We start from the raw sequence: 27,688 nt of genomic DNA on the forward strand, positions 1-27,688 counted from the left end.
AGGTTGGTCTCGATCTCTCGACCTTGTGATCCACCCGCCTCGGCCTCCCAAAGTGCTGGGATTACAGGCTTGAGCCACCGCGCCCGGCCCATTTCTTCTCTTTTTTTAAGACGGAGTTTCACTTTTGTTGCCCAGGCTGGAGTGCAAAGGCGGAATCTCAGCTCACTGCAACCTCTTCCTCCCGGGTTTAAGTGATTCTCCTGCCTCAACCTCCTGAGTAGTTGGGATTACAGGCGCTCGTCACCATGCCCAGCCAATTTTCGGGTTTTTAATAGAGACAGGGTTTCACCATGTAGGCCAGGCTGGTCTCAAACTCATGACCTCAGATGATCCACCTGCCTCAGCTTCCCAAAGTGCTGGGATTACAGGTGGCATATGCCTGTAGTCCCAGCTACTCCAGAGGCTGAGGCAGGAAAATTGCTCGAACCCTGGAGGCAGAGATGCAGTGAGCCGATTGTGGCATTGCACTCCAGCCTGGCAGACAGAGTGAGACTCTGTCTCAAAAAAAAAAAAAAGTGACCTGTGTCATAATACATATTTATAAAAAGTTGGAGGACATGAGTTAGAATAATATGTAACTGTGCATTTCTGTCCATTTGTGTTTGAAACATTTGGCAGTAAAATATTAGAATGGATTATTTGTGAGCCACAGTCTGTTTAGTTTTACTCTGTCCTTTACAGGACAGTCTTGGCAAAAAGTGTGTAAGAAATGTGGAGAATAGGTGGCTCATGCCTGGCTAATCCCAGCACTTTGGGAGACTGAGTCGGGTGGATCACTTGAGGTCGGGAGTTTAAGACCAGCCTGACCAACATGGAAAAACCCTGTTTCTACTAAAAATACAAAATTAGCGGGGCATGGTGGTACATGCCTGTAATCCTAGCTACTTGGGATGCTGAGGCAGGAGAATGACTTGAACCCAGGCGGTGGAGGTTGCGGTGAACCAAGATCATGCCATTGCACTCCAGCCTGGGCAACAAGAGGGAAACTCCATCTCAAAAAAAAAAAAAAAAAAAAAAAAGAAAAGAAAAGAAATGTGGAGATTGAGGTTGGCTCCTTTGGAGAAATGTATTTATTGGGAACCTTTTATAAAACCAAGATTTGTGCTCCAGGTCCTCCTGATCTCTGGGACTCCTCAACATTTTTTAAAAAATTTTTCTTTTTCTAGAGAGAGTCTTGCTCTATTGCCCAGTCAGTGGGGAGATCATAGCTCACTATAACTCCTGGGCTCAAAGGATCCTCCTGCCTTAGCCTCACAAAATGCTGGGATTTATAGGCTTCCTCTACACGGTGGGAGTTTTATTGCCCAGGCTGGAGTGCAATGGCATGATCTTGGCTCACCGCAACCTCTGCCTCCCAGGTTCAAGCAATTCTCCTGCCTCAGCCTCTTGAGTAGCTGGGATTACAGGCACCCACCACCATGCCTGGCTAATTTTTGGGTTTTTAGTAGAGACAGGGTTTCTCCATGTTGGCGAGGCTCATCTCAAACTGCTGACCTCAGGTGATCCACCTGCCTGGGGCTACCAAAGTGCTGGGATTAGAGGCGCGAGCCACTGCAACTGGGCTTTTTTACTGTTTTTGTTTTTGAGGTAGAGTCTTGTTTTGTAGACCAGGCTAGTGTGCAGTGGTGCCATCTCAACTCACTGCAACCTCTGCCTCCCGGGTTCGAGCAATTCTCATGCCTTAGCCTCCAGAGTAGCTGGGATTACAGGCATCCACCACCATGCCTGGCTATTTTTTTTTTTTTTTTACATTCAAGTTCTATTTCATTTGGATCGAAAACTTTTTTTTTTTTTTTTTTTTTTTTTTTTTTTTTTTTTTTTAAGACGGAGTTTCACTCTTTCATCCAGGCTGGAGTGAAGTGGCACAATCTCAGCTCACTGCAACTTCCACCCCCAGGGTTCAATCAATTATCCTGCCTTAGCCTCCCTAGTAACTGGTATTATAGGCCTCCACCATCAGGTGTGGCTCATTTTTGTATTTTTGGTAGAGATGGGGTTTTGCCATGTTGGCCAGGCTGGTCTCAAACTCCTGACCTCAGGTGATACACCTACCTTGGCCTTACAAAGTGTTGGGATTACAGGTATGAGCCACTGTGCCCGGCCTTTTTTTTTTCTTTCTTTCTTTCTGAGATGGGAATCTTGCCCTGTTGCTCTGTCGCCCAGGCTGGACTGCCGTGGTGCAATCTCGGCTCACTGCAACCACTGCCTCCTGGGTTCAAGTGATTCTCCTGCCTCAGCCTCCTGAGTAGCTGGGATAACAGGCACCTGTGACCCTGCTTGGCCAATTTTTTTAAAATTTTTAATGCAGACGGGTTTTCACCATATTGGCTAGGCTGGTCTCGAACTCCTGACCTCAAGTGATCCACCTGTCTCAGCCTCCCAAAATGTTGGGATTACAGGCATAAGCCACCACGCCCGGCCAATTTTTGTATGTTTAGTAGAGACGTGTTTCACCATGTTGGCCAGGCTGCTCTTGAACTTCTGACCTCGTAATCCACCGGCCTCGGCTTCTCAAAGTACTGGGATTACTTACAGGCGTGAGCCACCGCTTCTGGCCCTTTTTCTCTTTTTTTAAACTGAATTTAAGATTCAAAACAATTTTTAATTTTACTTTTAAAATTTTATGGTTTTAACAAATACAGAAAAGTGCATACTTCATAATCTTCACAAACTCCCCATAATTCTCGATAAGGAGTGTGTGTAAGGCAGGAGGACATGACGCTATGGAGGGCAGGATCCTGAAAAAGAACAAAATCCTTTGAGCTGAGGAGCTGAGTCCTGCCACCCGCCCAGCAGTCCAGGCCTGGGTCCGCGCCTGCGCAATGGGAGCCGGCCGGGGAGGAAGTCGGAATGCAGGAACCCCGCCCCTTTCCCGGTTTCCTCCTCCCTTCGGCTCTTCCCGGGTTGCTCTCCCCAGCCACAAGTGGGCCGCGCTCTCCCCTTCAGTGCTTGGTGCTTTCTGCGTCCTTCCACGCTGCGCCTGCGCGGCTCCGCCTCGCCCCACGCGCGGGCTCCCGCTTCGGTTTCTTCAGACCTGCTGGCAGCACCGTGATCTTTTCCCGGTCCGGCCCGCTGCCCGCGGCGCCAAAACCATGGTGGGTACTGTGACGTCAAAAGGTGGTGCCCTCGGGGAGCTCGGACGGTTGGGGCGGGGAGTCTGGCCTTTGTCCCCCTTGGCTGGAGTTTTAGGTCCTTAGTCTTGTTTCTCAAGTTCGTTGAGGAGATACCTGAAAGCAAACGGGATTTTTTTTTTTTCCATGGTGAGGTAAAAAAACCCAACCCTGAGTCAGTGGGGACAGCGGGAGACAGAAAAGTCAGACCTTAGAGCACTTACCTGCCGGAGACCAGGCAGGCTTCTGGCTGGTGGGGGTGGGATATTTTCTGCAGTTCCTACCCCAGGAAGGCGGCCGACTGAGAGAGCACGCTCGGGCCGACGTATGCAGGGCAGAGCCTCTCTGGGACTTTAAGCGATGGGCTCAGTGCAGTGTGCAGAATAATTTAGGCTCCAGCCTTTCACCTCTGTCAGCCGATTGTTCTTTCCTGTGAAGTTTTGAGAACTGTCAGAGATGCAGTGGGGTTCACAATACCAGTATTTGGTAATACTGGCAAGGGACACTCCTCCCTACCATGTTCCTTCCCACATGATGGTTTTCCCTCCTCTCGCCCAATAGCTCTTCTATTCTTTTTTCAAGTCCCTTGTGGGCAAGGATGTGGTCGTGGAACTCAAGAATGACCTGAGGTAGGTACCTGTTCCATCAAGTCTGTTGGGGGTGGGTGTGCCCAACCCCTTGGAACCTCTTTAATTTGAGAACTATTTGAGGGGTGGAAGATGTACGGAAGAAATAAATGGGTAGGGCTCAGTGGCTCACGCCTGTAATTCCCACACTTTGGGAGGCTGAGGAGGGAGGATCGCTTGAGCCCAGGAATTTGAGGCTGCAGTGAGCAATGATTACTCCATTGCACTCTGGCCCAGGCAATAGAGCAAAACCCTATCTCTAAGAAAAATTTAAAAATTTAACAATAAATAAATGCCTTGTGCCTTAAATTTACAGATAAGCTTGGGATTGTGCTGTGTATTGGAAAACAATACAAAGCAATATATAGTTTAAAGAGTAAGTACTGGCCCGGCACCCTGGCTCTCGGGTTGGGCGAGGTGGCTCACGCCTGTAAGCCCAGCACTTTGGGAGGCCGTGGTGGGTGGACATCACGAGGTCAGGAGTTCAAGACCAGCCAGGCCAAGATGGTGAAACCCATCTCTACTAAAAATACAAAAATAAGCCAGGTGTGGTGTCTGGCACCTGTAATTCCAGCTACGCGGGAGGCTGAGGCAGGAGAATCGCTTGAACCCGAGTGGCAGAGGTTGCGGTGAGCTGAGATTGTGCCACTGCACTCCAGCCTGGGTGATAGAGTGAGACTCCATCTGGAAAAAAAAAGAGTAAATACTAGGCTGGCCACGGTGGCTCACACCTGTAACTTCAGTGCTTTGGGAGGCTAAGACAGGAAGATCACTTGAGTCCAGGAGTTCAAGACTAGCCTGGGCAACATAGTGAGACCCCCATTTCTACAAAAAACTTAAAAATTAGGTACAGTGGTGCATGCCTGTAGTCCCAGCTATTAGGGAGCCTGAGGTGAGAGGATCACTTGAACCCAGGAAGTCGAGGCTACAGTGAGCCATGATTGTATTACTTTATTCCAGCCTGGGTGACAGAGGGAGACTGTGTCTCAAAAAAGAACAGGCCATTGGCTGGGCATGGTGCACAGTGGCTTACACTTGTAATCCTAGCACTTTGGGAGGCTGAGGTGGGAGGATCACGAGGTCAAGAGATCTGGATTATTCTAGTCAACATATGAAATCTCGTCTCTACTAAAAATATAAAAATTAGCTGGGCATGGTGGCCCGCATCTGTAGTCTCAGTTACTAGGGAGGCAGAAGCAGGAGAATCACTTGAACCCAGGAGGTAGAGGTTGCAGTGAGCCAAGATTGCACCACTGCACTCCAGCCTGGCAACAGAGTGAGACTCTGTCTCAAAACAAAAAAAAAGAACAGGCCATAAACAGCAAACATTATTTCTACAAAAATCACAATTTGAGAAGTACCCATTACGAAGAAAATAGACTCTCTGATAGAAGGTTCTAGAAGGACAGGGAGACGTCTCTCAAAAAATAAAGCATTTAGTCGAAGTCCTGAAATAAGATTAAAATAAAAGATACAAGTGGGGAGGAGATTTAAAAGCAGTGCAGCCGGGCGCGGTGGCTCAAGCCTGTAATCCCAGCACTTTGGGAGGCCGAGGCGGGTGGATCACGAGGTCGAGAGATCGAGACCATCCTGGTCAACATGGTGAAACCCCGTCTCTACTAAAAGTGCAAAAAATTAGCTGGGCATGGTGGCACGTGCCTGTAATCCCAGCTACTCAGGAGGCTGAGGCAGGAGAATTGCCTGAACCCAGGAGGCTGAGGTTGCAGTGAGCCGAGATGGCGCCATTGCACTCCAGCCTGGGTAACAAGAGCAAAACTCTGTCTCAAAAAAATAAAAAATAAAATTAAAAAAAAGCAGTGCAGGCATTAATTAGTTTTCTGTTTATCCTTAATGGTTTTTTTTTTTTTTTTTTTTTGGAGACAGAGTCTGGCTCTGTTGCCCAGGCTGGAGTGCAGTAACACTACTCTTATTGGCTCACTGCAACCTCAGCCTCCCAAGTTCAAGTGATTCTCTTATCTCAGCCTCCCGAGTAGCTAGGATTATAGCTGCCCACCACAATGGCCAGCTAATTTTTGTATTTTTTGTAGAGATGAGGTTTAATCATGTTGGCCAGGCTCGTCTCAAACTCCAGACCCCAAATGATCCACCTGCCTCAGCATCCCAAAGTGCTGGGATTACAGGCATGAGCCACCTGGCATGGCCCAGACACTGGGTTTTAAGTACTTTGAGAATTTTACAAAACTTGGGGTCCAACAGAGAACTGCTAACTTTATTTTTGGCAAGATAAGGACTTTTTAAAACAGCTATTTATTACAATTATTTTATAACTTCAAAATAGAGATGAGGTATAGCTATGTTGTTCAGGCTATTCTCCAGCTGGCCTCAAGTGAACCTCCTGCCTCAGCCTCCCAAAGTGCTGGGATTACAGGTGTGAGCCACTGCGCCCAGCCAAAGGCTGTTTCTTAAAATTTTGCACCATTCTCCCAAAGAGCACTGGTGTTTTGATACCGTTACTCAAATAGCATCTCAAGGGGCTTAAGGAGGAGAATGGAGAGGATATCACTTGTGCTGCATCATCAAGAGTAATGCTACCCTACCTACCTTTATCTACATATGGGGCTTTGGTTCAATTAAAGCAATAAATGTTTGAAAATAGCTAGCCTGGACAACATTCACAGTGAGACCCCTTACCTACAAAAAAAATCAGCTGGGCATGGTGGCGCACGCCTGTGATCACAGCTACTCAAGTGGCTGCAGTGAGCATGATCATGCCATTGCACTCTAGCCTGGGCCATAGAGTGAGACCCTGTCCCAAAAAAATAAAAAAATTGCTGATGATGTTGGGAGTCAGACAGACTTGGACTGAAGTTCCTGTTTGTTCCAAATTCAGAAAGTTTAAAACTTCTCTGAGCCCATGGAAGGTAATAACTACTTCAAAAGATGGCTGGCTGGGCGCGGTGGTTCAAGCCTGTAATCCCAGCACTTTGGGAGGCCGAGGCGGGTGGATCACGAGGTCGAGAGATCGAGACCATCCTGGTCAACATGGTGAAACCCCATCTCTACTAAAAATACAAAAAATTAGCTGGGCATGGTGGCGTGTGCCTGTAGTCCCAGCTACTCAGGAGGTTGAGGTAGGAGAATTGCCTGAACCCAGGAGGCGGAGGTTGCGGTGAGCCAAGATCGCGCCATTGCACTCCAGCCTGGGTAATAAGAGCGAAACTCCGTCTCAAAAAAATAAATAAAAAAATTAAAAAAATAAAAGACTAGCCGGGCATGATGGCACACACCTGAAGTCGTAGCTACTCAGGAGGCTGAGGCAGGAGAATCGCTTGAACCTGGGAGGCAGAGGTTGCAGTAAGCCGAGATAGCACCACTGCACTCCAGCCTGGGTGACAGAGTGAGAGTCCATCTAAAAAAAAAAAAGAATGGATTGGTTTAGGGCAGGCGTCCCCAAACTGCGGCCCCCCGAGGCCATTTATCCGGCCCCCTGCCACCCGCCGCACTTCAGGAAGGGGCACCTCTTTCATTGGTGGTCAGTGAGAGGAGCACAATATGTGGCGGCCCTCCAACGGTCTGAGGGACTGAACTGGCCCCCTGTGTAAAAAGTTTGGGGATGCCTGGTTTAGGGAGAGGAGATACGGGGTTGAAAATAAACCAGTCTGTTAGCCGTCTTTCCTATTCCAGGATTAGGAATGTCCCCTTCCTTTTGGTTCTACCTTTTCTTTTTTTTTTTTTTTTTTTTTTGAGACGGAGTTTCGCTCTTGTTGCCCAGGCTGGAGTGCAATGGCGCGATCTCGGCTCACCGCAACCTCCGCCTCCTGGGTTCAGGCAATTCTCCTGCCTCAGCCTCCTGAGTAGCTGGGATTACAGGCACACGCCACCATGCCCAGCTAATTTTTTGTATTTTTAGTAGAGACGGGGTTTCACCATGTTGACCAGGATGGTCTCGATCTCTTGACCTCGTGATCCACCCGCCTCGGCCTCCCAAAGTGCTGGGATTACAGGCTTGAGCCACCGCGCCCGGCCAGTTCTACCTTTTCTGACTTTCTCAAGTCCTTGCCTTTTCCCAGTCATACTCTCATCCCAGCTCTGAAGTCACCTTTATGTTGACTTTGTTATAAACTAATTTGATTCTTTTCTCTCTCTGCCATTGACAGCATCTGTGGAACTCTCCATTCTGTGGATCAGGTGAGATATAGCAAGGGCCCAGAATTGGTTCCTGGGGAAGGAGATGGGGAGAGCGTAAGGGTCGGGTACTTACATCATATCTCTAGGGTTAATAATGGTGTTCGTATTCCTTTCTTAGTATCTCAACATCAAACTAACTGACATCAGTGTCACAGACCCTGAGAAATATCCTCACATGGTGAGTTGGGGTCTGTGGAGAAGAGGAAACACCTCTAAAGCAGGAGGCCCCTGGGTGGTTAGAGGACATTTTTAAGGGTGTTTTCACATTTGTCCATCTTTGTCTAGTTATCAGTGAAGAACTGCTTCATTCGGGGTTCAGTGGTCCGATACGTGCAGTTGCCAGCAGACGAGGTCGACACACAGTTGCTGCAGGATGCGGCAAGGAAGGAAGCCCTGCAGCAGAAACAGTGATAGCTCCTCCTCTTCCCCTCCCTCTGTCATTGGTGACCCAGAACCCCAAGTCCCAGCCAAGCACCCCTAACTCCCAATACATAAGGGTTTTGTTTGTTTGTTTTTACTACTGATGGTTTTGTGGGTTTTTTTAAAGGGATGAGTGGATGAGAGGAATAATAGGGAACAGCTATCCTCTGTTGAGAAGGGGAGGATAAGTAGGCTGGGAAACTTCAAAGCCTTCCCAGTCCCCAGCACCTGCCTTTCTTACTACTTCCCTGGAGATGGTGAGAGAGTTTCCTAAGTATTTCCAGGGCAGCATGTGATTCATTTGGGGATGGAAGGAATCTGTCCCGCATCGGGAATAAAATTTATGATGCAAATTCATGTTCTGGTTCTGTACTATGTTTGGGGCTGGGTGCTGGGAGGTGGAAAAGGATGTTGAATTCATCCAGGCCCCTGTTACTCTCTGTTAACCCAGCCAAGAATCCAACGCAGCTTCCCACTACTCTCCCTGGTATAAAGCACATAATGACAATTGCACTACACCACGTTTCTCCAACATGCCCCTGCCTGCACGTTCTCCCTTTGGCGTTTTGCTTATACCATACTGGCAACTGGAGTGCTTGCTGTCTTTCCATTAATGTGACAGTGTTATAAGATGCATTTCATGCTACCGGACTTCGCCAGTCCAACCAAATCAGGACATGTTTTCTGAAGATCTATAGAAGATGAATACAAACAAGGGATGTAACTTATGCTTTGGAGAAAAGTTATGACTGGCAATTACTAAACTTCATTCACTGATTCAGCAAATATGAGTTCGTGATACAGATGAGACTTCTCAGCCTTAAGGGACCCTTGGAGACCATCTAGCATGACCCTCTTTTTTTTTTTTTTTTTTTTTTTTAATTTTAAACAGAGTCTTGCTCTGTAGCCCAGGGTGGAGTGCAGTAGCGCAGTCTGGCTCACTGCAACCTCCTCCTCCCGGATTTAAGCAGTTCTGCCTCAGCTTCCAAGTAGCTGGGATTACAGGCGCCCACCCACCAGGCCTGACTAATTTTTGTATTTATTTTTTTGAGATGGAGTTTCACTTTGTTGGCCAGGCTGGAGTGCAGTGGTGTGATCTCAGCTCACTGCAATCTCCGCAAGAGTTCAAGTGACTCGCTTCAGCTTCCCAAGTAGCTGGGATTACAGGTGTGTGCTACCACAGCCGGCTAATATTTTTGTATTTTTAGTAGAGACGGTTCACCATGTTGGCCAGGCTGGTCTCGAACTTCTGACCTCAAGTGATCGGCCCACCTCAAGTGATGGGCCCGCCTCAACCTCGCAAAGTGCTAGGATTACAGGCGTGGGCCACCGCGCCCGGCTAATTTTTGTATTTTTTAGTACAGACGGGGTTTCACCATGTTGGCCAGGCTGGACTCGAACTCCTCAAAAGCGTCCGCCGACGTCGGCCTCCGAAAGTGCTGGGATTATAGGCGTCAGCCACCGCGCCCGGCCATAACCCTTTTTTCATACATGAGGATGCAGGACGCTAGGGCCTTGGAAAATGGACTTCCCCTTTGGTCGTCAGGCGGCTCCTTCCTGGGTGGGCTCGTCCCGCTACCTGCTGGGAACACCTCCCCCTGCCGGCCAGCCGGCCGACCTTCTTAGGCCAGTTCCCTGGCTGCCCGCTGGGCGCCGCCCGGTCCGAGGACCCGCACAAGGTGCCCGTGGCAGCGCCTGACGGGAGCGCGGTGCCCACAGGCGTCCTGTCGTCTTGCGCCCACGCCCGGAGCCCCGCGCCCGCGCTGTTCCTCGTGAGCGCGGCGGGTGGTGGGCGGCGCGGTCCCCGGGACAGCATCAGGCAAGGCGGAGCGCGCACATGCAGGCGGGGCACGGCCGCCCCCGCCAGGACCCGCGGGCCCGGAAACGCTTTCTGTCACAAAGGGGGGAACACGTGGGCGCCGGCTGCCCGGGCGGCGGTCTCGGGGAGCTAGGGTCACCCGGAGAGCCGCCCATCTGTCTCTGCCCGCCCGACTTTTCCGCCCCGGCCGCTTGGCCGGTCCAGCCGCGGCCGGCGCCTGCCTGTGAGGTGGATTCCCGGCCCAGTCTGACCATCTCCCTCCAGTACGTACAAGCGGCTCGAACCCGCGTCCAAGCGGACGCCGACCCGCTCCTGAGAGCCTTCCACACTCCCGAAGCCCCGCGATCACGGGTAGTCCCCCACGCCCCTCTTCCCCAGGTGCTCCCCACTGTTACTGCCCCTCTTGAGAGCCAGGTCCTCGGCTCCTGACACCCTGCCTGGTCAGACCCTTAGTCCTGAGGGACTCGAGCGTCTGTCGGAGGAGCGCCCGTGAGGGTCCCCTCTCTACTCAAATATAGGACTCACCTGGATCCCTCAGTCTTCCCCTGTCTTTCTCCTTAGGTTTTTCCACTTCGTTCGGACACCCTCCTAACTATGTCCATCCTCTACGTCTCCCCTCACCCAGATGCCTTCCCCAGCCTCCGAGCCCTCATAGCCGCTCGCTATGGGGAGGCTGGGGAGGGGCCCGGATGGGGAGGAGCCCACCCCCGCGTTTGTCTCCAGCCGCCCCCGGCTAGCAGGACTCCCTTTCCCCCACCCCGCCTGCCGGCCCTGGAGCAGGGGCCCGGTGGGCTCTGGGTGTGGGGGGCCACGGCTGTGGCCCAGCTGCTGTGGCCAGCAGGCCTGGGGGGCCCAGGGGGCAGCCGGGCGGCTGTTCTCGTCCAACAGTGGGTCAGTTACGCTGACACGGAGCTAATACCAGTTGCCTGTGGGGCAACGCTGCCAGCCCTGGGACTGCGAAACTCGGCCCAGGACCCCCAGGTGAGGGGGTTGTAGAGAAGAGGGGGAGGGGAGAATTTCAGAGGAGGGAAGCAAGGACTGGGATGGACCATGAGACAAGAAGGTAGCACGTCCGATGTGGAAAAAGAGATCAAATCCCGGATTGCCAACCGTCATGGTAACTCGCAACCGGCATGGTAACTCGTTGTGTCTTGGTCTTACTACATCTGTGAACGCGCAGGCAAGTTGATGGAATGTTTGCCTCAATGAGTTAATAAGATTAAAAGATGTGCGCAGAGCGCATTAGTGCCAGGCACTTTTAAAGTCTCTTAGTAAACGTTTGATGAGTCTGAAATTGAGGAGGATACAAGTTATTTGAATTGCAGAAAAAGATGGTGAAGGAGAGATGACAGTTTCTGAGAGGAGATAAAAGAAATGAAGTGCGGAAGGGAAGTGAGAGGAGAGAGAAGCCTGCCAGACTGTAACTGTCAGTCCTTCCAAAGGAGACCTGTGCCTTAGTATACTTTCAGCTCTGTCTCCTTGCAGGGTGTTGAGCACATGATGAAAAATGAGTATTTCTTGAATGGATGAATGAATGTGACATAGACCCTGACTTGCTCCCTCATACTGTGATCACTCTATCTAAAATAGAGTCCTTGCATTCAGAATGTTTGTGCAGTCAAACAAATAAAATAGAGTCCCTCTCTCCTGGATTTCCCTGTTCCCCTTATTCTTTTTTTTTTTTTTTTTTTTTTTTTTTGAGATGGAGTCTCCTGTCGCCCAGGCTGGAGTGCAGTGGTGCAATCCTGGCTCACTGCGACCTCCGCCTCCCGGGTTCAAGCGATTCTCCTGCCTCAGTCTTTTGAGTAGCTGGGATTACAGGTGCCTGCCACCTCACCCGGCTAATTTTTTGTGTTTTTAGTAGTGACAGGGTTTTGCCATGTTGACCAGGCTGGTCTTGAACTCCTGACCTCAGATGATCTGCCCTCCTTGGCCTCCCAAAGTGCTGGGGTTACAGGCATGAGCCACCGCACCCGGCCCCTGTTCCCCTCATTCTGCTTTATTTTGCTTCGTAGGAGTTAAGAAAAATAGGACGCTGCATTATGTATTTGCTCTTTTATTGTTCCCCCACAAGAATGTGAACTCTACCAGGTCAGGGCTCTGCCTGTCTGTTCATGTTGTCCTCTCATTCCCTGGAGAAGTACTTAATAAATATTGATTGATGTCCTGAGCCTGGCAGTTATCGAGTTGCCTTACATAATCTTTACCTCTATGTTTAACATATTGCATCTAACACATAATAATAAGTATTGAGTAGGGATTTGTTGGATGAGTCAGAATTGTTTTCATTACGACTATTTGAGTGAAGAAATGGGACTCAGATGTGGTGATTTGTGGGAGTGGGGTGGAGGGAGGCCAAATGGGACTGGGTTGTGGTGGGAGATGGAGGTGGGCCAAACCTTGTCTCATACCCCTTCCCTTTCCTGCCAGGCTGTGCTGGGGGCCCTGGGCAGGGCCCTGAGCCCCTTAGAGGAGTGGCTTCGGCTGCACACCTACTTGGCCGGGGAGGCCCCCACTCTGGCTGACCTGGCAGCCGTCACAGCCTTGCTGCTGCCTTTCCGATACGTGAGTCACCAGGCCTGGGGAAGAACAAGACTGCTCCCCTCAGACCTCTCTGTAGCGTGACTGAGAATAGTCATTTATTTCCTGTTCCAGGTCCTAGACCCACCTGCCCGCCGGATTTGGAATAATGTGACTCGCTGGTTTGTCACGTGTGTCCAGCAGCCAGAATTCCGAGCCGTGTTGGGAGAAGTCGCTCTATACTCGGGGGCCAGGCCTCTCTCTCAACAGCCAGGTGAGGAAGGGTGAGGAGTTGGAGGAAAGGGGATTCCCTGGGACCTTCCATGCAACTCACTTTCTTTTCTTCTTATAAATGGCAGATTCACTGGCACAGGGGCCTGCGGGAGAGGAGTGGGAGGGGGAGATCAGTATGGGTGAGACCTTGGGCATCTGAAATAGCCCATCTGAAACCTAGTAGCACCATCCAAGAGGGTCCCCAGCTGGCTGAGTCTGAATTTCTGTGCCTCTCTCTAGGCCCCGAGGCTCCTGCTCTCCCAAAGACAGCTGCTCAGCTCAAGAAAGAGGCAAAGAAACGGGAGAAACTAGAGAAATTCCAACAGAAGCAGAAGATCCAACAGCAGCAGCCACCCCCAGGGGAGGTGAGAGGCAAGGGTGGAGCTGGAAGGAAGGCTGGTGTGTACGGCAGTGGGCTGGCTGATGCCTGGGCCTGTGTCTTCTCCCTCCCAAGCAGAAGAAACCAAAACCAGAGAAGAGGGAGAAACGGGATCCTGGGGTCATTACCTATGACCTCCCAACCCTACCTGGGGAAAAGAAAGGTACTAGGAGTGGGAAGGGGCTCACCCCTCAGCTGCTCCCTTTCAAGTTTTCACCCCATCCTGCTCCATTCTTGCTCTCAGCACTTGGTTGGGTGAGGATTTGCAGGCCCCTGCCCCTCCCGAAGGCCCCTCAAATGCCTGTCCTATGATGTGAGCGACAGAGATCCTGATCCTTCTCTGCTGTCACTCCCCCTTCCCAGTCTCCCAGCCATGAGCTCTCCCTCTCTCTCCCCCAGATGTCAGTGGCCCCATGCCCGACTCTTACAGCCCTCGGTATGTGGAAGCTGCCTGGTACCCTTGGTGGGAGCAGCAGGGCTTCTTCAAGCCAGAGTATGGGGTGAGTGGGCACTGCTGCCCAGCCCCAGAGTGGGTGGGGTGGGGGAAAGACTGAAGGATATGTTGCCTGGGAGGGGCTGGGAGAGGTGACCTGAGGCCTTAAACGTGTGCCATCCTTCTCCACCATCAGCGTCCTAATGTGTCAGCAGCAAATCCCCGAGGTGTCTTCATGATGTGCATCCCACCCCCCAACGTGACAGGCTCCCTGCACCTGGGCCATGCACTCACCAACGCCATCCAGGACTCCCTGACTCGATGGTGAGCTCCTGTCTGTACCTCCCGCTGGTTCCCTCTGACTCCTCTGGCTCTCTCCTGTTCTGACAGCCCTCCAGCCTCTCTCCTTCTGGGTTGGTGCTCACCTCTGCCCCCCAGTGGCGATACACTGCTCTCCGTCATTCCTACGTGATCACTTAGCATCCTCTCCTAGTCCAGTAGTCCCATGCAACACCACCACTTGTAGACTCTCTTCTCTCCCTTCTGTCTTTATTTAATTTACATTTCATTTCATTTCATTTTTTGTACAGGCAGGTTTTCACTTTTTTGCTCAGTCTGGTCTCCAGCTCCTGGGCTCAAGCAATTTTCCTTCCTCGGCCTCCCAGAGTACTGGAATTAAAGGCATGAGGCGCCACACCCAGCCTCTCCCTTCTTTTTCTAGTAACAATAACATTATTTTGAATTTAACTAGAACTGTATGAATAAATTTGTGCGTATATACATATATGCACACACACATATATATAATAATATATATATATATATATTGGAGACAGAGTCTTGCTTTGTCACCCAATCTAGAGTGCAGTGTTGTGATCTCAGCTCATGGCAATCTCCGCCTCCTAGGTTCAAGCAATTCTCCTGCTTCAGCCTCCTGAGTAGCTGGCCAAAATATATGAATATATATATATATATATATATATATATATATATATATATTTGTGTGTGTCTGTTTGTTTTGAGATGAGACTCCCTCTATCCCTCAGGCTGGAGTGCAGTAGCTCGAGCTCAGCTCACTGCAAGCTCTGCCTTCAAACGATTCTCTTGCCTCAGCCTCCCAAGTAGCTGGGATTACAGGCACCTGCCACTGCGCCTGGCTAATTTTTATATTTTTAGTAGAGATGGAGTTTCACCATGTTGGCCAGGCTGGTCTCAGACTCCTGACGTCAGACGATCTGCCCGCCTCAGCCTCTCAAAGTGCTGGGACTGCAGGCGTGAGCTACTGCTCCCGGCCTGGAGTAACTTTTTAATTAATGGTTCTTTCTGGTTTCTTTTCTGTTGAAAACCTTGCTTGAATGCATATCCCTGTACATCAACCTTGTCCAGCCTGCAGCCTATAAGCCACATGTAGCCCAGGACAGCTTTGAATGCAGCCCAACACAAATTTGTAAACTTCCTTAAAACAGTTTAAGGTTTTTTTGCAATTTTTTTTTTAGCTCATCAGCTATTGTATGTGTTAGTCTATTTTGTATGTGGTCCAAGACAGTTCTTCCATGTGACCCAGGGAAACCGAAAGACTGGATACCCCTGCTGTGCATGCTTGCTCAAACATGTGTGGAAGGGTTTCACTGGCATAGCTATCAAGAAGTGAAACTGCTAGTTCGGCAGGGGCACACCTATATTAAGTATGAGCGGAAGCTGCCAAGTTGCCCTGCAGAACGGCTTTGCTCATTGATACGTCCATGAATTGCATGTGAGGGTATTCATTTCCCCGTCCTTGCTAAGCCTGAGCGTTAGGGTTGCCTAATTAGTTTTGCCAATCTGATGGGTTAAAAAAAAAAAAAAAAATGATTTGTACTTTTCTGATCACTATTGAAGTTGTGCCTATTTTCATGTTTCTTGGCCAGTCGGGTTTACCTGTATGTAAATTGTCTGTACCTATCTTTTGCCTGTTTTTCTGTTGATTTTTCTTTTTCATGCTTGCCTATACAGTATGCAGAGTTTTTCTTTTTTTTTCTTTTGAGAACTTTTTTACCTGTTCTGGTTTTTTTTTTTTTGTTTATTATATACTGTAAATGTTTTCATTGTATTATGGTGTGGTAGTTTTCCTGTTATTATAAATGTTTCTCCTACTTTTTGTTACTATGTTCACTGTTAATATTTTAATTAGTAACAAATACAAAGTAATATTCTAGGTGACAAATTTTTTTAGAAAGTATTTTTACTGCCGGGCGCGGTGGCTCAAGCCTGTAATCCCAGCACTTTGGGAGGCCGAGGCGGGTGGATTACGAGGTCGAGAGATCGAGACCATCCTGGTCAACATGGTGAAACCCCGTCTCTACTAAAAATACAAAAAACTAGCTGGGCGTGGTGGCGCGTGCCTGTAATCCCAGCTACTTAGGAGGCTGAGGCAGGAGAATTGCCTGAGCCCAGGAGGCGGAGGTTGCGGTGAGCCGAGATCGCGCCATTGCACTCCAGCCTGGGCAACAAGAGTGAAACTCCGTCTCAAAAAAAAAAAAAAAAAAAAAAGAAAGTATTTTTAAATTACCATTTTTGGAAACCAGGGTTTATTATATGTAAATTTTTTTTTTTTTTTACTTTTTTTTTTTTTTTTTTTTGTTAGTTCATGTCTTTTATTAACTCAGTTACTTGTCTTCTGGTTTGTTGAAGCAGTAAGTCAGACAACACTTGCCACAATAATGTCTGTCAAAGTGGCTTGCCATAAACACTCCAGCACCACATTCATCAGAAGGGCACTCTCGACGAAGGCGACTAATTTTGCCATTCTCATCCACCTTATAATATTTCAGAACAGACAGCTTAACCTTCTTTCTCTTGTGCTTATTCTTCTTGGGAGTGGTGTAAGACTTCTTCTTCCTTTTCTTAGCACCACCACAAAGTCTCAACACAAGATGAAGAGTAGACTCCTTCTGAATGTTGTAGTCAGACAAAATACGTCCATCTTCCAGTTGCTTGCCAGCAAAGATCAGTCTTTGCTGATCAGGAGGAATTCCTTCCTTATCCTGGATCTTGGCCTTTACATTTTCTATCGTATCTGAGGGTTCAACCTCGAGGGTGATGGTCTTCCCCGTAAGGGTTTTCACGAAAATCTGCATTTTGGTGGCGGCCCCACCTGAGGCGCAGATGGCGGATCTATTATATGTAAATTTTAAGAATTTTTTTCTGGTATCTTTTTTTTTTTTTTTTTTGAGACAGAGTCTCACTTTGTTACCCAGGCTGAAATGCAGTGGCATGATCTCGGCTCACTGCAACCTCCACCTCCCAGGTTCAAGCAATTCTCCTGCCTCAGCCTCCTGAGTAGCTGGGATTACAAGTGTGCACCAGCACGTCCTGCTAATTTTTTTATTTTGTATTTTTAGTAGAGAGAGGGTTTCACCATGTTGGTCAGGCTGGTCTCGAACTCCTGACCTCATGATCTACCTGCCTCAGCCTCCCAAAGTGCTGGGATTGCAGGCGTGAGCCACCGCACCCAGTCTCTGGTATCTTATGTACTAAATCAATATGTTAAAAAAAAAAAATACTAGCTGGGTGTGGTTAAATACACATTCTGTTAAATACACATAACATAAAATGGTCAAGTTGTTTGTGTTTGTGTTTGTGTTTTGTTTTTCAATTATTTAATAAAACTGAGAGAGGGTCTCGCTATGTTGCCCAGGCTGATCTTGATTTCCTGGGCTCAAGCAATCCTCATGCCTCAGTCTCCCAAAGTGCTGGGACTACAGGCATGAGCCAGCATACTTGGCCTCCAAGTTTGTTTACATGAGAACAGATTGAATACTTTAAAAAAAAAAAAATTTAAGATGCAGTCTTGCTCGGTCGCTCAGGCTGGAGTGCGGTGGCGTGATCTTGGCTCACTGAAACCTCCACCCCCCTGGTTCAAGCGATTCTCGAGTCTCAGTCTCCTGAGTACCTGGGACTACAGGTGCGCAATGCCATGGCTGGCTACATTTTTTATATTTTTAGTAGAGACAGGGTTTCACCATGTTGGCCAGGCTGCTCTCAAACTCTGACCTCAGGTGATCGATCAGCCTGCCTCAGCCTCCCAAAATGCTGGGATTACAAGAGTGAACCACTGCATCTGGCCATACTACCTTATAAAAACACTTAAGGTAGCCACATTTTTTTGCCTAGTGAACATGGTTTAAACAAAATAATTAGTTTTTTTATTTATTTTTGAGACAGTCTCACTCTGTTGGCCAGGTGGAGTTCATTGGCATGATCGCAGCACAACCACAGCTCAGTGCAGCCTCAACCTCAGCCACCCAAGTAGCTGGGACCACAGGTGCATGCCACCATGCCTGGCTTTTTTTTTTTTTTTTTTTTCTTTTTGCAGAGACAAGGTCTCACTATGTTGCCCATGCTAGTCACCAACTCCTGGGCTCAAGCAATCCTCCCACCTTGGCCTCCCAAAGTGTTGGGGTTATAGGCATGAGCCACTGTGCCTGGCTTGAATTCTTTAATCTATCTAAAGTTACTTTTTGTGACAATTGGGAAAAGGGAGATTTTCCCCCCAAATAATTAGCTCATTGTTCCAAACAAATTTTTTGAATAGTTTCTCCTTATTTTACTGATAGGAAGTGCCACCTTTCACAAATACTAAATTGACTTGTATCTATTTCTAGATACAGTTTTTTTTTTTTTTTGAGACGGAGTTTTTGCTCTCGTTACCCAGGCTGGAGTGCAATGGCGCGATCTCGGCTCACCGCAACCTCCGCCTCCTGGGTTCAGGCAATTCTCCTGCCTCAGCTTCCTGAGTAGCTCGGATTACAGGCACGCGCCACCATGCCCAGCTGATTTTTTGTATTTTTAGTAGAGACGGGGTTTCACCATGTTGACCAGGATGGTCTCGATCTCTCGACCTCGTGATCCACCCGTCTCGGCCTCCCAAAGTGCTGGGATTACAGGCTTGAGCCACCGCGCCCGGCCTAGATACAGTTTTGTTCCTATTTAGTAACGTATTTCAACAATTAGAACTTTTGCTATCCTATTTGACAGGAGCCTCCTCTTTGTTCTTTTTTTTTTTTTTTTGGAGAGAGTCTCACTCTCACCCAGGATGGAGTGCAGTGGCACAATCTCAGCTCACTGTAACCGCCACCTCCCTGGTTTCAAGCAATTCTCATGCTTCAGCCTTCCAAGTAGCTGGGATTACTGGCATGCACCACACGCCTGGCAATTTTTGTATTTTTGGTAGACAGGGTTTTGCCATGTTGGCCAGGCCGGTCTTGAATTCCAACCTCAGGTGATCCATCCACCTCAGCATCCCAAAGTGCTGGGATTACAGGCTTGAGCCACCACGCCTGGCCTCCCTGCTTCTTCAGAGTCCATTGACTCCCTGCCTGAAGCCTCTGCTTCCTTTGGTGTTAGGCTCCACTGGCCTGGCTCACTCTCTCGTCCTCCATGCCCTGTAACAGGCACCGCATGCGTGGGGAGACCACCCTCTGGAACCCTGGCTGTGACCATGCAGGCATTGCCACCCAGGTGGTAGTGGAGAAGAAACTATGGCGTGAGCAGGGGCTGAGCCGGCACCAGCTGGGCCGTGAGGCCTTTCTACAGGAGGTCTGGAAATGGAAGGAGGAGTGAGTATGCAGCATTCCTGTGGGCATCGCAGGCCTGCCTCCCTGTATGCTATCCAGAAGACCTCTGTCACGTGTAACCCCTGGCCAGAGGGTCAGACCCTCAGAAGCAGAGTCAGTTGTCTCTAGGGCTCAGGTCAATTTCAGAGGGATGCGTGAGCTCCATGCTGCTCCATCAGCCACCTGATGTCTCCCTCAAGCCCAGGCATGAGTACTGGCCCCAGCCTGTCTGTCTATTTCCAGGAAGGGTGACAGGATTTACCACCAGTTGAAGAAGCTCGGCAGCTCCTTGGACTGGGATCGAGCCTGTTTCACCATGGACCCTGTACGTGGGAGGGGTCTCAAAGCTGGGGCAGGAGTGGGAGGTTTCCCAGGGTGGGACCCCCACAGAAGAGAGCACAGGTGCTGCAGCCCTCTCTCAGGAGGTGGCCCACATAAAACACCATGGAAGGCTCAGCTACAAACGCCACTTCCCACCCCTTGCCATGGCCGTTTCTACGTCGTGGCCCTTCCTGTTCCCTGTCTCGGCTCTGAGACCTCCAGATTCCTCCAGATTGCACATGATCAGGACCCCGCCTCCCAGGGAGCCTGAACCCCCAGGGTCCTCTGCACCAGTACTTGTCCCCAGCTGAGTGTCTTCCCCGCCACCTGCAGCATCACAAGGCTTGTGGCCTGCTCTTGTGTTTCCTTAGTCCCCTCTCCCCCTCAAGAAAAGTACTCCCCTCTGAGGGGTCTCTGTGCTGGCCAGTGGGACTCTGTACGGGCCAGGCTTCACTGGACCCCTGGCTGTCTGCCTGGGCCTCCAGACACAAGGCCCATCTCTGACTTCTCCCTGCTCTACTCCAGAAACTCTCAGCAGCTGTGACAGAGGCTTTTGTCCGGCTTCATGAGGAAGGCGTCATCTATCGCAGTACCCGCCTTGTTAACTGGTCCTGCACCCTCAACTCCGCCATCTCTGACATTGAGGTGCGCCCCCCACCTGGCCTGTCTCCATCTCCAATCTACCCTGGCCCTGGCCCCCGGCCCACGCCTCTAAATACCCATTTTACAGGTGGATAAGAAGGAGCTGACAGGTCGCACCCTGCTCTCCGTGCCTGGCTACAAGGAGAAGGTGGAGTTTGGGGTCCTCGTGTCCTTTGCCTATAAGGTCCAAGACTCAGGTAGGAGCCAGGGGCACCAGGATCCTGGGCTGGGAGTGGCAGGAAGGGGCCAGGGCCGAGACCACAAGGCCTTTTGTCACCCCAGATAGCGACGAGGAGGTGGTGGTGGCAACAACTCGGATTGAGACAATGCTGGGAGATGTGGCTGTAGCTGTGCACCCCAAAGATACCAGATACCAGGTGGGGGACTGTCCACAGCTGGGGAAGGAATCCTGGCCAAAAAGGGCTCCCATACTTCCCGGGGTGGAGGGGTTGGGCTGAGGCCCCTGGCTGAGGAGAGGAAACTGGGTTAGAAACTGGTCTTAGCTTCTTTGCCAGCTGTGACGGTGGAGCTGCTGGGGACTGTTTGGGGGCTTTCAGGTGTTGGGACAGTCAGGGCCCTGGAAAAGAAGGACTTGGGCCTAGCCCTTAGTGTATTTTTAAAGGTCTCGCTGTTAACCAGGCCTGTCTTGAACTCCTGGCCTCAAGGAAGCCTCCTGCCTCAGCCTCCCAAAGTGTGGGGATTATAGATGTGAGCCAGGGTGCCAGGCTCCTTCATGCATTTTTTTTTTTGTTTTTTTTTTTTTAAAGAGTCTCACTCTATTACCCAGGCTGGAGTGCAGTGACACCATCTGGGCTCACTGCAACCTCCACCTCCCAGGTTCAAGCAGTACTCGTGTCAGCCTCTTGAGTAGCTGGGATTACCGGAACGCATCACCACACCTGGCTAATTTTTTTTATTTTTTGTTTTTGTGTTTTTGAAACAGAGTCTCACTCTGTCGCCAGGCTGGAGTACAGTGGCGCTGTCTCGACTCACTGTAACCTCCACCTCCTGGGTTCAAGCGATTCTCCTGCCTCAGCCTCCTGAGTAGCTGGGACTGCAGGGATGCACCACAATCCCCACAATCACATTATACAATCGTCTTCTTTTTTTTTTTTTTTTTTTGAGATGGAGTCCCACTCTGTCACCAGGCTGGAGTGCAATGGCTCGATCTCAGCTCAATGCAACCTCTGCTTCCCAGGTTCAAGTGATTCTCCTACCTCAGCCTCCCAAGTAGCTGGGACTACAGGCACGTGCCACCACGCCCAGCTCTTTTTTTTTTTTTTTTTTTGAGACGGAGTTTCACTCTTGTTACCCAGGCTGGAGTGCAATGGCATGATCTCGGCTCACCGCAACCTCCGCCTCCTGGGTTCAAGCAATTCTCCTGCCTCAGCCTCCCAAGTAGCTGGGATTACAGGCGCATGCCACCATGCCCAGCTAATTTTTGTATTTTTAGTAGAGACAGGGTTTCACCTTGTTGACCCCAGGATGGTCTAGATCTCTTGACCTCATGATCCACCCGCCTCGGCCTCCCAAAGTGCTGGGATTATACGTGTGAGCCACCGCACCCGGCCTCATTTTTGTATTTTTAGGAGAGACAAGGTTTCACCATGTTGGCCAGGATGATCTCGATCTCTTGACCTCATGATCTGCCCACCTTGACCTCCCAAAGTACTGGGATTACAGGAGGGAACCGTGGAACCTGACCCCACTTAATACATTTTTTTATATCTTTTTCTGCTCCCAGCACCTGAAGGGGAAGAACGTGATCCACCCATTCCTGTCTCGGAGCCTTCCCATTATCTTCGATGAATTTGTGGACATGGAGTTTGGCACAGGTGAGCAAGGGGCTGGTCCTGCGGGGAGAGGAAGAGATTGGAGCCACACGCTAGCTGTCCATCTTCTGTCAGATAAAAAGAAAATAAGCTTCAGCCAAATAGGCAGAGCTTGGGGTGGTTCTCAAGGGACCGTAGTAGACAGGTAGAGGCCAGAAGTGGTCTCAGAGCTACATCCTTGAGCAAAAGAGGCGAGTGTGGGAAGGAACTCCGTGGAGTCCCTCATGACCCAGGCACCCGCATGTACACTCAGGTGCTGTGAAGATCACCCCTGCACATGACCAAAACGACTATGAAGTTGGGCAGCGGCACGGGCTGGAGGCCATCAGCATCATGGACTCCCGAGGGGCCCTCGTCAACGTGCCTCCGCCTTTCCTGGTGAGGCTGCCTGGGGCGTGAGTGCCCAGGTCGGGGAGACGGAGGGGTGGCTGGGCATTGCCATGATGAGGCCTTATTCCTACCCAGGGCCTGCCCAGGTTTGAGGCCAGGAAGGCGGTGCTGGTGGCACTGAAGGAGCGGGGACTGTTCCGTGGCATCGAGGACAACCCCATGGTGGTGCCACTTTGCAAGTGAGGCTGGGGGCCAGGGAGGGGAGGGAGGTGGAGGGCTCCTCAGGGTTTTACCTCCTGGCTTCTCACCCACGTGTACCTGCAGCCGGTCGAAGGATGTAGTAGAGCCTCTGCTGCGGCCGCAGTGGTATGTGCGCTGCGGGGAGATGGCCCAGGCTGCCAGTGCCGCTGTGACTCGGGGCGACCTCCACATCCTGCCTGAGGCCCATCAGCGCACGTGGCATGCCTGGATGGACAACATCCGGTGTGTAGGGCCCTCCATGTGGGAGGGGCTGGGCAAGGGCTGAGCAGGGCTTGGGCTTGGCTGATTTCCCCAGGCCCTCCCTGATTTCCCCACCCCCACATTTGCAGGGACTGGTGCATTTCCAGGCAGCTGTGGTGGGGCCATCGCATCCCAGCATACTTCATCACTGTCAACGACCCAGCCGTGCCCCCTGGGGAGGTGAGCAGAGGGCCAGAGCTGGATGCTGGGACACCTGGGGGAGTGGTGGGTTTATTGGGTCCTTGGTTGGGGGGAGGGGCAAGGTGAGGCAGAAGCAGACACACCCTCTTGGGTAACCACTGCACCTGTGGCAGGACCCTGATGGGCGGTACTGGGTGAGTGGACGCAACGAGGCAGAGGCCCTGGAGAAGGCGGCCAAGGAGTTCGGAGTGTCCCCTGACAAGATAAGTCTCCAGCAAGGCAAGGCAGGGCCTTGAGGGTTTGGAGGGAGTTGGGGGGGCAGAGCTCCACTCCCTCTGACCTCTGACCTTTGGCCTGTCTCAGATGAGGATGTATTGGATACCTGGTTCTCCTCTGGCCTCTTCCCCTTTTCCATCTTGGGCTGGCCCAACCAGGTGAGTTCCTAGGGCCAGGGCAGGGCGGGACAGGGAACTAGAGGGTAGATGTTGGTTTCCCTTCACACCCTGGTCTGCCCTCAGTCAGAAGACCTGAGTGTGTTCTACCCCGGGACGCTGCTGGAGACCGGTCATGACATCCTCTTCTTCTGGGTGGCCCGGATGGTCATGCTGGGCCTGAAGCTCACAGGCAGACTGCCCTTTAGAGAGGTGCGGAGACAGCCGAGACCCTCCCACAGCTCCCAGCCTCCTCTCCTGCCCTCCCGTGCTGCAACGCGGGCCCCAAGTGACTGGGGCACGGGGTTGGCTGTGGGCCAGCCTGGCCTGAGGGCTGGTGAGGGTTGAAGTCCAGCCTGGGCCCTGCTCAGTGCTTCCTGTGCCCCAGCCCAGGGCTTTGTCTTCCCAGAGGAGGGAGTACTTCTGATTCACAGAAAGGCGCTGAATGAGCTCTTGGGGATGCTCAGTGGGGCTTGTGGTTCACAGTGGGGTAGACCAGACATAGCCTTGGCCAGGCACTGAGGCTGGGGATGAGGTGACCGCGTCTCACGGGTCCTGCAGGTCTACCTCCACGCCATCGTGCGAGATGCTCACGGCCGGAAGATGAGCAAGTCTCTAGGCAATGTCATCGATCCCCTGGATGTCATCCACGGAGTCTCCCTGCAGGTGGGCTGGGTGCTGGGCCAGCCAGGAAGGGCTGTGGGGCTGTGGCCGCAGCCACCTGACTGCTCCCCTTCCAACGTCAGGGCCTCCATGACCAGCTACTGAACAGCAACCTCGATCCCAGCGAGGTGGAGAAGGCCAAGGAAGGGCAGGTATGGAGGGTTGGACTGGGCTGAGCAGGAGCACAGCGTGGATGGGGCTGGCTGAGGATGCTCCTCCCTCTGCCTCTTCCCTGTAGAAAGCTGACTTCCCAGCGGGGATTCCCGAGTGTGGCACCGATGCTCTCCGATTTGGATTATGCGCCTACACGTCCCAAGGTAAGGCCCCCAAATCTTTCCTTCCGGCTACTCCCTCCTTGTGTGCGGCCATCCCCTCCTCCACCCTGAGCCTCTGGTGGGCATGGGCTGGGAAGAGGATGATGAGGACTACATCTCACCCCTGACTAGGTCGTGACATCAACCTGGATGTGAACCGGATACTGGGTTACCGCCACTTCTGTAACAAGCTCTGGAATGCCACCAAGTTTGCCCTCCGTGGCCTTGGGAAGGATTTTGTGCCTTCACCCACCTCCCAGGTGAGGGCCTGAGGGGCAGCAAAGCTAGCAGCACGCACACAGGCTGCACCCCTGTCTAGAGGGGCCTCCATGTAGCTGGGGGACAGATAGACACAGAGACAGTTAGAGCTCTAGAAAGCTCTGGAAAGCCCAGGGCATTGGGGGCTGGGGCTTGTCACTTCTCCCCAGATCCTGGCACATATGTGGTTACTTTGGACTTATCAGACTCTGGGTGAAGATTTGGCCATGACTCCTGCTCCCAAGGGTTATGGTACCCTCCCCTGGCACACTGGCTGATACACCCTCTCTCCCCAAGCCTGGAGGCCATGAGAGCCTGGTGGACCGCTGGATTCGCAGCCGCCTGACAGAGGCTGTGAGGCTCAGCAACCAAGGCTTCCAGGCCTACGACTTCCCGGCCGTCACCACTGCCCAGTACAGCTTCTGGCTCTATGAGCTCTGTGACGTCTACTTGGTGAGAAGGAGCAGAGTGGGGCAGGGGACGGCAGGGGCAGGTGGACAGCAGAGCCCTGGGCTCAGCTTTGCCAGAGTTGGCTTTGAGACCTAAGCCAACCCATCCCCTTCCAGTCCTCCTAGGCACAGCGAGGGCTCAAGGTTAGACCTCCAGCCTTGAGTTCTGTATTTCTCATTCCCTAGGAGTGCCTCAAACCTATACTGAATGGGGTGGACCCGGTGGCAGCCGAGTGTGCCCGCCAGACCCTGTACACCTGCCTGGATGTCGGCCTACGCCTGCTCTCGCCTTTCATGCCCTTCGTAACGGAGGAGCTGTTCCAGAGACTGCCCCGGAGGACGCCGCAAGCTCCCCCTAGCCTCTGCATTACCCCCTACCCGGAGCCCTCGGAGGTATGACCTGGCCTGGAGAGGGGGTCTGGCCTGCCCTCCAGGTCCCCTTACCCCCTCCTCCACCCCACAGTGCTCCTGGAAGGACTCTGAGGCAGAAGCCGCCCTCGAGCTGGCGCTAAGCATCACACGAGCCGTGCGCTCCCTTCGGGCCGACTACAACCTCACCCGGATCCGGCCTGACTGTGAGCCTCAGGCCCCCACGTCCACCCCATCCCATTGTGCCCTCAGCCTAGTCTGGGACCCAGTGTCCAGCAGTGGCTGCTTGGTTTCCTGTCTCCACGGAGCCAGGCCTCACCTTTCTCCCTCCCCTGCAGGTTTCCTGGAAGTGGCAGATGAGGCCACGGGTGCCCTGGCGTCGGCTGTGTCGGGCTATGTGCAGGCGCTGGCCAGTGCCGGTGTGGTGGCCGTCCTGGCCCTGGGGGCTCCCGCCCCTCAGGGTTGCGCTGTGGCCCTGGCCTCTGATCGTTGCTCCATCCACCTGCAGCTGCAGGGGCTGGTGGACCCCGAGCGGGAGCTGAGCAAGCTGCAAGCCAAGCGAGTTGAGGCGCAGCGGCAGGCCCAGCGTCTGCGGGAACGCCGTGCTGCCTCAGGCTACCCTGTCAAGGTGCCCCTTGAAGTCCAGGAGGCAGATGAGGCCAAGGTGTGTGGCGTGGGTGGGTGTTTCCACCATCCGCTTCCTCCATCAGAACCTTGGTCTGGGCTGGTCCGAGTGCTGTGGTGTTGACGACTAACTGATCACAGCCAGTCACAGAGTTCTTTGTTCCTTCTCCCGCTGGCCTTAAACACAAAACAGGCCAGCTCAGTGGCTCATACCTGTAATCCCAGAATTTTGGGAGGCTGAGGTGGGTGGGTCACTTGAGCCCAGGAGTTTGAGACCAGCTAACATGGTGAAATCCTATCTCTACAACAAAAATAGAAAAATTAGCCGGGCATAGTGGCACACGCCTGGGGTCCCAGCTACACGGGAGGCTGAGGTGGGTGGATTGCTTGAGCCCGAGAGGTCAAGGCTGCAGTGAGCCAATATCGTGCCACTGCACTCCAGCCTGGGCGACAGAAGACCCTGTCACACACAAACACACACGAAAACGCAAAACAAAAACAAAAGCCAGTCCTGGTCTGAAAGCTGGACTCTGCTCAACCCTGTGGAATCCACTGGGGAGCATGGAGCCCAGGCCTTTTGAGCAGGGGCCATGGAATGGCCTCTCCTTACACATGGGGAGCAGCTGTGGGCCGGTCACAGACCAGGGTCACACAACAGGTCGGAGATAGAGGCCGACCTAGAACCAGGCATCCTGTCTCCCAGCCAGACCCTTCATTCCCCAGCCTGCTCCCCGAAATATGGAAACCTGCAGGCCTGGGGCTGGGCTTGGGATCCGCATGGCGTCAGGGAGCCCTGGGCCTCCCACCACTTACTTTCAAGCCTCCTGGGTTGACCCTGGAAAGCCAGTCTCATTTGTCCCCTGCCTCCTGGGTTCCGCCAGAGAGAGGCAGTGGAGTAAACTGCACAGAGAAAACCAGTCATGGAGGCCAAGAGCTAGAAAGCCTTGAGTGGAAGTGGTTTGTCTCACGTGGTTCTCCCAAGAGCCTTGGGAGGGGGCAATATCATCTTCATCTGACAAATGAGGTGACCTTCCTGGGAGCCTGTGTTCTCCTACTCAGGTGGGGACCATGGATAGGGGGCATGTAGGCTCTGAGGTTCCTTTGTTCTTGGGGACTGACCACTCAGTGGAAAAAGGAAAGACCCAAGAGGTGGAAGTGGGGATGCTGGTGGGAACGGGTGGGGAGCCTGGCCAGCCAAGCACGTGCCTCCTCTGAGCCACTGACCCCCCATGGTCCTTGTTCATCTTTGCTCTGGGCATGTGGGTGTCCCTTTGCTTGGACCTGGTCCTCACCCCGCCCATACCCGGTTCCACTTCAGCTCCAACAGACGGAAGCAGAGCTCAGGAAGGTGGATGAGGCCATCGCCCTATTCCAGAAGATGCTGTGATCCACCACCCAGCTTCACCCCTCACCCCCAGCGGCTCACCACGGGGTGGCAGCAATAAAATATTTTCCCACAAAATCCTCTTGTTATCTGTGGTGGGCAGAGA

The 27,688-nt window shown here is 52.0% G+C and overlaps 3 protein-coding genes and 1 long non-coding RNA gene across 6 annotated transcripts; 2 read left to right on the plus strand and 2 right to left on the minus strand.

The window, feature by feature from the left end:
- Positions 1–3,011: 3,011 nt before the first annotated feature.
- On the plus strand, positions 3,012–8,662 carry LSM2 (LSM2 homolog, U6 small nuclear RNA and mRNA degradation associated). The gene is made up of 5 exons (XM_003944332.4): positions 3,012–3,095; positions 3,672–3,739; positions 7,855–7,885; positions 8,004–8,063; positions 8,171–8,662. The coding sequence occupies exons 1-5, from the start codon at positions 3,093–3,095 to the stop codon at positions 8,294–8,296; spliced, it is 288 nt and encodes a 95-aa protein (XP_003944381.1). The 5' UTR covers positions 3,012–3,092; the 3' UTR covers positions 8,297–8,662.
- LOC141584350 (uncharacterized) lies at positions 3,089–10,734 on the minus strand. 2 transcript variants are annotated; one of them, XR_012517350.1, is made up of 4 exons: positions 7,959–8,008; positions 6,985–7,106; positions 3,335–3,540; positions 3,089–3,227 (listed from the first exon to the last, which is right to left on the minus strand). It is a non-coding gene; the product is annotated as an uncharacterized LOC141584350 (long non-coding RNA). The 2 variants fall into 2 exon arrangements; XR_012517351.1 differs by lacking the exons at positions 6,985–7,106; positions 7,959–8,008 and adding an exon at positions 10,650–10,734.
- VARS1 (valyl-tRNA synthetase 1) lies at positions 10,719–27,660 on the plus strand. 2 transcript variants are annotated; one of them, XM_074398236.1, is made up of 29 exons: positions 10,719–11,105; positions 12,555–12,689; positions 12,780–12,918; positions 13,158–13,282; positions 13,372–13,459; positions 13,696–13,796; positions 13,926–14,053; positions 19,162–19,326; positions 19,567–19,648; positions 20,170–20,289; positions 20,375–20,483; positions 20,569–20,663; positions 22,031–22,121; positions 22,372–22,496; positions 22,584–22,687; positions 22,773–22,931; positions 23,039–23,129; positions 23,264–23,369; positions 23,454–23,524; positions 23,609–23,734; positions 24,083–24,187; positions 24,268–24,336; positions 24,423–24,501; positions 24,631–24,758; positions 25,054–25,209; positions 25,392–25,598; positions 25,669–25,780; positions 25,913–26,238; positions 27,517–27,660. In XM_074398236.1, exons 1-29 carry the CDS (start codon positions 10,719–10,721, stop codon positions 27,583–27,585), a joined length of 3,798 nt encoding a protein of 1,265 aa, XP_074254337.1. In that variant the 3' UTR covers positions 27,586–27,660. The 2 variants fall into 2 exon arrangements, with proteins under 2 accessions (XP_074254337.1, XP_003944380.2); XM_003944331.3 differs by having other exon boundaries at positions 13,375–13,459.
- On the minus strand, positions 16,311–16,877 carry LOC120363215 (ubiquitin-ribosomal protein eS31 fusion protein-like). The gene has a single exon (XM_039467594.2). The coding sequence runs from the start codon at positions 16,843–16,845 to the stop codon at positions 16,375–16,377; it is 471 nt and encodes a 156-aa protein (XP_039323528.2). The 5' UTR covers positions 16,846–16,877; the 3' UTR covers positions 16,311–16,374.
- Positions 27,661–27,688: the final 28 nt, after the last annotated feature.

This window comes from Saimiri boliviensis, chromosome 4, assembly GCF_048565385.1.
Source record: "Saimiri boliviensis isolate mSaiBol1 chromosome 4, mSaiBol1.pri, whole genome shotgun sequence".
NCBI classification, from domain to species: domain Eukaryota; kingdom Metazoa; phylum Chordata; class Mammalia; order Primates; family Cebidae; genus Saimiri; species Saimiri boliviensis.